The following is a 9,250-nucleotide window of genomic DNA, read 5'->3' on the forward strand; positions in this document are numbered from 1 at the left end:
AGCTCCGTTTTGCTTGTGCAGCTGATTCCTGCCTGCTGAGGCAGTGTCCCCTTACCTCCTCCTCTCCCCCCTCCCTGCAGGAAGAGGGCTGTCCCGTGTCCACTTTACCACCTACGGCCAGCCCTGGGGGTTTGGGGGTGGGACTGGCAGAGCTGGGCTGGGGTCCCCTTTCACCTCTGCTCCTGACTTCCCTCTCTCTCCCCACCACCCAGTACCTTCACTTGGTCTGGAGGCCCATTGATGAAACTTGATGTTGTAGGACCCCTCCTTGGGGAACACAGGGATACAGTGGGAAGAGGGGGCCACACTACTGTCATGGTCATCCAGTCCTGCTAAGCATTCCTCTCCTGCCTAGCTCATCCCCACTCCGCTCCTGGTTCTTTAGACAGGCCGTAGCTGGGGCTCCCAGGAGTATCTACCTCTCAGCTTTCTCTGCCCATGTGAAAAAAATCCACCCCCCTCCACCCCTCCCCAAGTGACCAGGACCAAATTGGGATTTTTCTAAAGAGACATTCCCAGGGAGCAGGAATGCAGACCCTCGTGGCACTAGGGAGCCACAGGCCGGCTGCCCTGGAGCAAGACGTTGGCCTGTCCGCAGCCCCAGCCTGGGCCCGTCACCAGCCAGCTGCGAAGCCAGCTTTGCTGAGACAGCCTCTTTCTTTGGGGGTCTGCACGTGGCTTTTCTGCTGGGCATATTAACAAGCTAATAATCACAACAACAATAAGAGCTAATATTTGCAAGCCCTTATAATATGTCAGACACATGCTAAGCACTTTATATGCCTCTTAATTCTCACAACAACCCACTGAGCTTGGTGTTATTATTTTCCTCAGTTTACAGACAAGACATGGTCCAAGGTCATGCAGATACCATGTCTCTTGCCATTCAAAAGCTCTCACCACTTAGCTGACCTGAAAGAATATTTGAGTCTAGGCTGGTCTGCCCAGACCCCAGGGGGGACGAGGAGTGGGGGAGGCTGGCGCACATCCAGGGTCTGTCTCCCGTCTGCCCGGACTTCAGCTCTTTTGAGATTGCACATTTTGATTGAACGTTGTGTTTAATTCCAGAGTCTTCCCTCAGCTCACCAGCTCCTCTCACTTGCCCTGTGGTGCCCCAGACAGAGTGGGTATCGCAGGATCTTAACCATTACAGTTTTTCAATATTTATTTTATTTTGCTTAACAAATGCTCATAGGGCACTTACTTAGTGCCAGGCCCGTCTCTAAGCAATTTACAAACAGATGAGGTGGTCAGCATCTTCAGGGGTCAGTGAAAGGAAAAGATAGTTCTAAACACAGTGAGTGCCTGGGAAAGTGATGCTCACCCCAGAGAAAATTCTCGAAGGCACGGTGTGGGGTTCAACCTCCCACATCTGACTGGGAAGAGACCACCTTCCACTCTGCTCCCCAGCTCTCACATGCCTCCTCCCCTCGCTCAGCAGTGAGTGAGCCAGGGTCCCTGCAGACCCGTGGCTGTCTTTGCTCTCCCTCCAGACTTCCCCCCAGTTTTCCACATCAAACTCAAGGACCAGGTGCTGCTGGAGGGAGAGGCAGCCACCCTGCTCTGCCTGCCGGCGGCCTGCCCTACACCCCACATCTCCTGGATGAAAGGTGAGGAGGTCACTTCTCCACAGAGAGGCACAAGTGGCCCCAAGCCCAGGGGGGCTCGGGATGGGGAGGGGGCTGCCTCACTCAGCAGCCCCTCCTGCTCCTCCCTCCCTCAGACAAGCAGTCCTTGCAGTCAGAGCCCTCGGTGATCATCGTGTCCTGCAAAGACGGACGGCAGCTGCTGAGCATCCCCCGGGTGGGCAAGCGGCATGCTGGGCTCTATGAGTGCTCTGCCACCAATGTCCTAGGCAGCATCACCAGCTCCTGTACCGTGGCTGTGGCCCGTGAGCCGGGGGCAGGGACCAAGGGGGGCAGGGATGGGGGATCATGGGGTGGGGCTTGGTGGGGCCCCAAGCTGGGGCATGGGGGCTCACTGGGGTTCCCCTCCTCTTGCTAGGCATCCCAGGAAAGCTAGCTCCTCCCGAGGTGCCCCAGACCTACCAGGACACAGCGCTGGTGCTCTGGAAACCAGGAGACAGCCGGGCACCTTGCACGTACACACTGGAGCGACGGGTAGATGGTGAGGGACAGAGCAGGCTGGGGGGGACGGGGTGGCAGGTGGGAGATGGAGAAGCCAGGAAGACAAGGGCCCTCCCCAGGCAGAGGTCCCCTCCCTGGGCTCCTCACAGATAGCACTGGGAGCTTGGGCCACCCCTTCTGTGGACTCAGCCCCTCCCCATGCTGCCTGCAGGGGAGTCCTCCTGGCACCCAGTAAGCTCAGGCATCCCCAACTGTTACTACAACGTGACCCACCTACCAGTCGGTGTGACCGTGAGGTTCCGTGTGGCCTGTGCCAACCGTGCTGGGCAAGGGCCCTTCAGCAATCCTTCTGAGAAGGTCCTCGTCAGGGGCACGCAAGGTCAGTGGGACGGGGTGGAGGGTGGCCAGAGAAGAAAGGGGACTCTGAGCCCAGGGTCCACCCCCTCCTTGGAGCACCACTGTTTTGCCCCCCCGGGTGCCCTAATGATGATTTTCTTTGTCTCCCCTTAGATTCCTCAGCTCTGCCATCCGCTGCTCACCGAGACGCCCCTGTTACCTCAGGGCCAGCCAGGGCCCCGCCTCCTGACTCTCCTACCTCACTGGCCCCGTCCCTGACCCCAACCCCGGCTCCTGCTCCCACAGCCCCCCAGTCAGCCACTCCCAGCCCCTCATCTCCCCCACCACCACCCAGCCAGGCCTTGTTCTCACTCAAGGCTGCAGGTCCACCGCCCCAAACCCCCCCACGAAAGCACAGGGGCCTGCAGGCTGCCCAGCCAGCAGAGCCCACCCCACCCAGTGCCCAGGTCACTCCAAGTGAGCCCAAGTCTCCCGTCCCTGACACTGGGACCCCGACCCCAGCCTCTGCCCCGCAAGGGGTTAAACCAGCATCTTCCTCGACTCCCCTGTATATGGTGACCTCCTTTGTGTCTGCACCACCAGCCCCTGAGCCCCCAGCCCCCGAGCCCCCTCCTGAGCCCACCAAGGTGACTGTGCGGAGCCTCGGCCCAGCCAAGGAAGTGGTCGGCTCTCCGGGGCCGGAGGGCACCACTCTTCGACAGGGCCTTCCTCAGAAACCCTACACCTTCCTGGAGGAGAAGGCCAGGCAAGAAGGGCTGGAGAAAGGAAGGGGTACAGAGGGGGCAGTGGGTGGAAGGTCAGGAACACAAGGATTCAGAGAGAAGACCAGACGGCCCTGGCCAGGGTCGGGGAGGTGCTGAGATCTGGGTCCTCAGCACTACTGAGTTCAGATTGTCTCTGTGCCAGGCCCCATGCTAAGTCTTTAGCCATAAGATCCCATTTAATCTTCACAACTCTGAGAGGGAGACACTGCGTTATCCTCATCCCCCGTTTCACAGACGGGAAACCGAGCTTAGAAAGGTTCTGGGATTTGCCCACGGTACAGAGCCCGTGAGTGGCAGAGCTGGGGCCCGAACCCAGGCTCCTAGGGTTGAACTCCGGAGCCCCAACTTGGAACCACTGCGTTCTCGCCCCCAGGGTCCCTGCTCCTCCCCCACTCAGCCCTCACAACGAGGTGTCCCACTCTCTCCTCTGAGCCTGTGATGTCCCCCGACACACAGGGGCCGCTTCGGCGTAGTGCGGGCCTGCCGGGAGAACGCCACGGGGCGGACCTTCGTGGCCAAGATCGTGCCCTATGCAGCTGAGGGCAAGCGTCAGGTCCTGCAGGAGTACGAAGTGCTGCGCACGCTGCACCACGAGCGGCTCATGGCCCTGCATGAGGCCTACATCACCCCACGTTACCTCGTGCTCATTGCTGAAAGCTGCGGCAACCGGGAACTCCTCTGTGGGCTCAGTGACAGGTAGCTGGACCTTCTGAGCAGACAAGGGACAAGAGTAGGGGGAGCTGGGCTGGGAGATCACCTGCTTCCCCGGGCCCCCCAGGTTCCGGTATTCGGAGGACGACGTGGCCACGTACGTGGTACAGCTGCTGCAAGGCCTGGACTACCTCCATGGTCGCCACGTCCTGCACCTGGACATCAAGCCCGACAACCTGCTGCTGGCCCCGGACAACGCCCTCAAGATCGTGGACTTCGGCAGTGCCCAGCCGTACAACCCCCAGGCCCTGCAGCCCCTTGGCCATCGCACGGGCACACTGGAGTTCATGGGTGAGGTCACCAGGCCAGGCAGGGTGGGGGATGGGGTACTGCCAAAAGGGCAGCAGCCAGGGCTCACCCCACTTCACCCACCCATGTACCATTTATTGAGTGCTTACTGTATGCATGCAATGAACTAAGTCCCCTTCATGGATATTTTTCAATTTATCTTTACAGCAGTGCTGGAGATTGGCATGATAGTACTCCTATTTTACAGAGGACGAAACAGAGGCCCAGTGAGGCTAAATATTTGTCCAAAATCAGAGTTATAAACGTAAAGCCAGGATTTGAGGAAGCTGGAAAGACAGGAGAATCAATTATTAATTTATATAAATAAGGAAAACCAGCTCCCATTTAGCTACCTGCTAAATACTTTATGTTCATTATCTCTATTCTGTAGAGTTATTCTACAAGCCACACTTTACAGATGAGGCAATGGAGAGCCAGGCACGTTTAGTACATTGCCCAGGGCCCCATCACTGCAAGGGGCAGGCCTGGGACTCAAGCCAGCCAGGCTGATTTCAAGGGCTCTTAATCTTGGTGTTGGCCACACTCTGAGTGGGCGCCCTACCTCGGAGCTGACCCCAGGGAGCTGGTGACCCTTGTTCTCCGCTCCTCCACAGTTCTGGGGACACCCCCATTCAGTGCCTGGGCTCATTCCTCAGGTGCCCCACATCTCCCCTGGGAGCCACCCCCACTCCCACCCTGCCTGCTGGCATCTAGGGCCTGCGGTTCCAGTTGTATTCATGGTCTGGTGACCTGGACATTGTCCAGCTCCTCAAGCCCCCAGGGGCCTCCCCTGCCTCTGCCCGCTCCCCTGCCACCACCGGAAAGCTGGTTCAACTGGGCCTCTGTCTCCTGTCAGCTCCTGAGATGGTGAAGGGAGAACCCATCGGCTCTGCCACGGACATCTGGGGAGTGGGTGTCCTCACTTACATCATGTGAGTGTCCCCAGGACCCCCTCTGGCTACACCCTCTCCCCCTCCCCCCCCCCCCCCGGCGCACACACACTCACGCATACGTGTGTGTGGACCCAGGTGCCAGTAGCCCTGTCCCTGAGTGCTGTGCCCCTCAGAAGCCCCACACTGATGTCCCCCTGGGCCTGGGAGTTGACCCTCAGTCTGCGTGTGTCAGCTGAACTGTCTCCACCACAGGCTCAGTGGGCGCTCCCCGTTCTATGAGCCAGACCCCCAGGAGACAGAGGCTCGGATTGTGGGGGGCCGCTTCGATGCCTTCCAGCTGTACCCCAACACCTCCCAAAGCGCCACCCTCTTCTTGCGAAAGGTCCTCTCAGTACATCCCTGGTGAGTGGGCCCCACACCCGCCAACCCCACAGTATCACCTGCCCTGACCCAGCCAGTGCCGTAAGATCCCCCACCTCCTCCCTTGCCGCCACCTCTGCTCCTAAATGGTTGCACTACCCACCAATGAAAGCCCATCAGAGCCCTTTGACATACGCAGAGTCACTGCCCATTCCAGATATGGGGAAACTGAGCCCCAGAGTGCCCAATATCACTCACTAGGGATGAATCCAGGATTGGGGCACGGATCCCTGGGAGGGCAGAGCCGTCCCTCCAGGCTCACCGTCCCTGGCTCGCCTGGCAGGAGCCGGCCCTCCCTGCAGGACTGCCTGGCCCACCCGTGGCTGCAGGACGCCTACCTGATGAAGCTGCGCCGCCAGACGCTCACCTTTACCACCAACCGGCTCAAGGAGTTCCTGGGCGAGCAGCGGCGCCGCCGGGCCGAGGCCGCCACGCGTCACAAGGTGCTGCTCCGATCCTACCCCGGCAGCCCCTAGCGCTCGGACCGCAGCCCGGCCTCCTCGGGCTTCGACTCGCGTTCCCGCTGACGCCGCGGGACATTCCAGGGCCCACGCTGAGCCGGCTGGGCCCGGGGCTTCGGACACCACCAGCAGCAACATCCGGCCGGGCTATTACCTCATGGACCTGCGGGGACAGAGGCCCCGGGCTTTGCTGACGTGACCCCGGCCGGAGCCAGAGTGGGAGACCGTTGGCCAGGCTGGGCGGGGTCGGGAGCAGGAAGAGGGGCAAGAAGGGGATGGGGAAGTGAAGAGGAAAAGAAGCGGAAGGATACGGAGGGGAGACTCTAGGAAGGTGGTGGGGGTGGGGGAGGGGGACAGTGCATCTGGGGCAGGACCGTCCGAGGAGGGTGTGAGTGGCTGGAGAGAGGAAAAGGCAGGGCCCAGGGTCTCAAGGCCATGGGCCGGGAGTGACTGTCAGTGAAGCAGGGGCAGGACGTGGAGACAGTGCCAGGGAGCCAAAGGCAGCATGTGAGAGAGGGCCGCGAGGTGGGGGAGGGGGAGGAGAGAGGACTCAGGAGGGGGTGAGCAGGCCAGCCGCCAGCATCCCGGAAGGAGGGGAAGGAGGAGGGCGGAGGGCAGAGGCTGGAGGCAGTGGGCACTGAAGCTAGTGCTCTCCTCCCGTCCCAGTGGACGCAGCTGTGGGCGCTCTGTGCTGGCCCCAGGATGTCCCCACCACCCCTCCGTGGCCTTTGCCCTTCTTCCCATTCGTATTTATTTATTTATTGACTTTTATGAAATTTCCCTTCCATCCAATCCCTATTGCCCATGTTGTCCTGACCATCCCCCCAGCCATCCAGCTGTCTGTGCAGCTGTCTGTCTGTCTGTCACAAGGAAAATAAAAACGGCAAGCAGCAGGACCTGTGTGTGGTCTATGGGGAGGGATGGCTGGGGGTGCTGGGGGTGTTGGGACGGGGATCCAGCCTTCTCTGGACCATCGAGAGCCAAGTTATTCCAGCTAGCCCCTTGGGATCTTCCTCCCCTCCTCTGGCCCTCCGGCCCACACTGCTCCCTTGTTCCTGGAGGGAGGAGAGACTTCAGTCTGCTTCTCCCTCTGAAGTTTCTAGAATCCTGGCAGGACCACCAAATCCCTACCACCACCCTCTAACCAGACTCTAGTGGCCCCCACCTCTTACATGTCCCATCATCACAACTGGAAGATGCTGGGCCCTGGAATGGACAAGCCCACACCCCAATCCTGCTCAGCCTCCTTCACTCTGTCCAGGAGACAGGCTAGCTCTGGTCCTGACCCCTGGAGCAGAGGGGTTTCCTCATAATGATTGGCAAGAGCGGGTGGTATGAAGAGCTGCAGAGGAGGCCAGGACAGGTCCATGCCCCAGGCTCTCCGAATAGGTCATATGGGCACCAGCTGCCCAGGCAGCTGCAAGCGCTCTGGTCAGCCTGTGTCCTGTGATGGAGCCACAGATGAGCATTTTCCCAGGGCCCAGGGACGCTCATCCTGGACCTTCTTGTCCCCATAGCAAGCTAGGGGGTCTGCTGTGTGCCAAGGCACCTTGACTCTAGCTGCTTGCAGCAGTGCCACAGAATGGCCACTGGGTCCTAGAACCGAGCTGCCCTGCCCTGAGGTGGGGGGAGGGAGGAGCCGGTTTTTGTATCTAGAGAGACTGTCTCCCCCCATGCCCCTCCCCGCCTTGAAAACTCTGTTCTTGGCCGAGTGAAATGAATAAAGCTTTCCACCACGATCCGCGGCCTGGTGTGTTGCTAATTGAGGCCGAGGGCCCCTTGGCTGGAGCCTAAACAACCCTTTGCCCAGCCCAGCCTAGCCCAGCCTCTCGGGCTTCTCAGGACCTCAGGGAAGAGGCAAGCCCCATCACCATAAAATAACGGGATGTTAAAGTCAGCTGGAAGGGACCAGAGAGACGCCTTGCCCACCTGTCATTTTAGCGATGAAGATGTACAGTTAGCCTGTGAGAATCTCTGATCCCCTACTCACTGTGAGTGTTTTCATAAAAATGAGGTGCCTGAACTCATATCTTGATAAATGGTAAAACTCCTCTCCCGCCCCCCTCTGATCTTGAGCTCCCTTCCCATCTCCATTGGAAATGGCATGTGAACTGCTGGCTCCAAACCCGGAGGAGCAAAGGTGATTTATGTCGGCAGAACTATGTCAAAATTGCTCTGATCAAAAGGTGACAGTCCTCCACAGCTGGGCGGGCAGTTACACCAAATGGAAGCAATGCTCTGCCTGGGGACCTGGCCTGGGCAGCCTGGACTTCGGGCAAGTCTCGGGGGGGCGGTTAACAGAACCCCTACACCCCAGGTAGTCTGATACCCCTATGCACCAGTTTATGCCCCCAAAGGAGCTCGGACAGCCCTAGAGTTGGGGAGTCAGTATTGGTGCCAATCTCCAGGGACAGTGCAGCCCAGCCAGACCCTATCATGCCACATGGAGGGGAGGGAGTGGGGGTGGGGTGGCAGGAGGGGATGCTGTTCTCAAAAATCTTCCAATCTGTCCCCTCTAGGTTTATCTCAGTTTACCGCCAGGGGGCACAGTGTAGAAATGACCAACCCTAGACTCCTGGGGCTGGGGGAGAAAGGTGCTTTCAGATTGGTCCTGACAGCCAGGCTGCTCTCTCATAATTGGCTGGATGGACAGTGAAGTCCACCGCTACTCTTGCTTCATTCAGGGACACCCCTACAAACACTTGCACCCCTTAACTGAAGGTGTCCTAGGAGGGGCACATCGTCTGACTGGGGATTGACGTGAGTGTAAAGCTGCTCCAGCAGGGAGCCTGGGGTCTTGTCTGGTCCTCCCAGGAGCGGGATGGATGCCCTCTGCCCTGGGAGGGGATGGGGCAGCATCCAGCTGCCCAGCTGTCCGGCCGCTGACACCGAGTGCACCCTGCAGCTGTTTGGGTTTCCCCCACTGCAGGCCTGCCCCAGTGGCTGAGCCAGCATCCCAGTCATCCTCAGGCTAAATAAGGAGGCCGCTTAGGTCAGGGGGTGGGGGCTTGGGTCCCCAGGGGTCTTAGGGCAACCACGCCAAACAAGGCAAGGAGGGGAGCGATATATAAAAACCATGGCCAGGGCTAAGCACCTGCCCACGCCCCTACTGTGCCATCTGGAAGGGCTCTGTGCCACCTGCTCCCCAGCTAGTCGACCCAAGTCCTGAAGTCGACCCCCACAGTGAGTCCTGATCCTCAGACCAGCCCCAGATACTCCCACCCCGGAGATATTCTGAATCGGCACGGAAAAAAAGTCTGAAGGCCGAG

General features: G+C 59.4%; 1 protein-coding gene across 7 annotated transcripts in view; it reads left to right on the forward strand.

Annotated features, from left to right (window-relative positions):
• Positions 1–6,877, forward strand: part of SPEG (striated muscle enriched protein kinase) — a 54,614-nt gene extending 47,737 nt beyond the window's left edge. For 6 of the 7 annotated variants that reach the window (XM_070619918.1, XM_070619919.1, XM_070619920.1 and 3 more), the window contains 10 exons: positions 1,494–1,610; positions 1,724–1,891; positions 2,005–2,127; positions 2,299–2,466; positions 2,598–3,189; positions 3,665–3,904; positions 3,987–4,210; positions 5,064–5,139; positions 5,353–5,502; positions 5,804–6,877. In XM_070619918.1, the coding sequence (XP_070476019.1) occupies positions 1,494–1,610; positions 1,724–1,891; positions 2,005–2,127; positions 2,299–2,466; positions 2,598–3,189; positions 3,665–3,904; positions 3,987–4,210; positions 5,064–5,139; positions 5,353–5,502; positions 5,804–5,996 (2,051 nt within the window). In that variant the 3' untranslated portion in view covers positions 5,997–6,877. The other variant, XM_070619921.1, reaches the window with a different exon arrangement.
• The last annotated feature ends 2,373 nt before the right edge of the window (positions 6,878–9,250 follow it).

Source organism: Equus przewalskii, chromosome 5 (assembly GCF_037783145.1).
Source record: "Equus przewalskii isolate Varuska chromosome 5, EquPr2, whole genome shotgun sequence".
Classification (NCBI taxonomy): domain Eukaryota; kingdom Metazoa; phylum Chordata; class Mammalia; order Perissodactyla; family Equidae; genus Equus; species Equus przewalskii.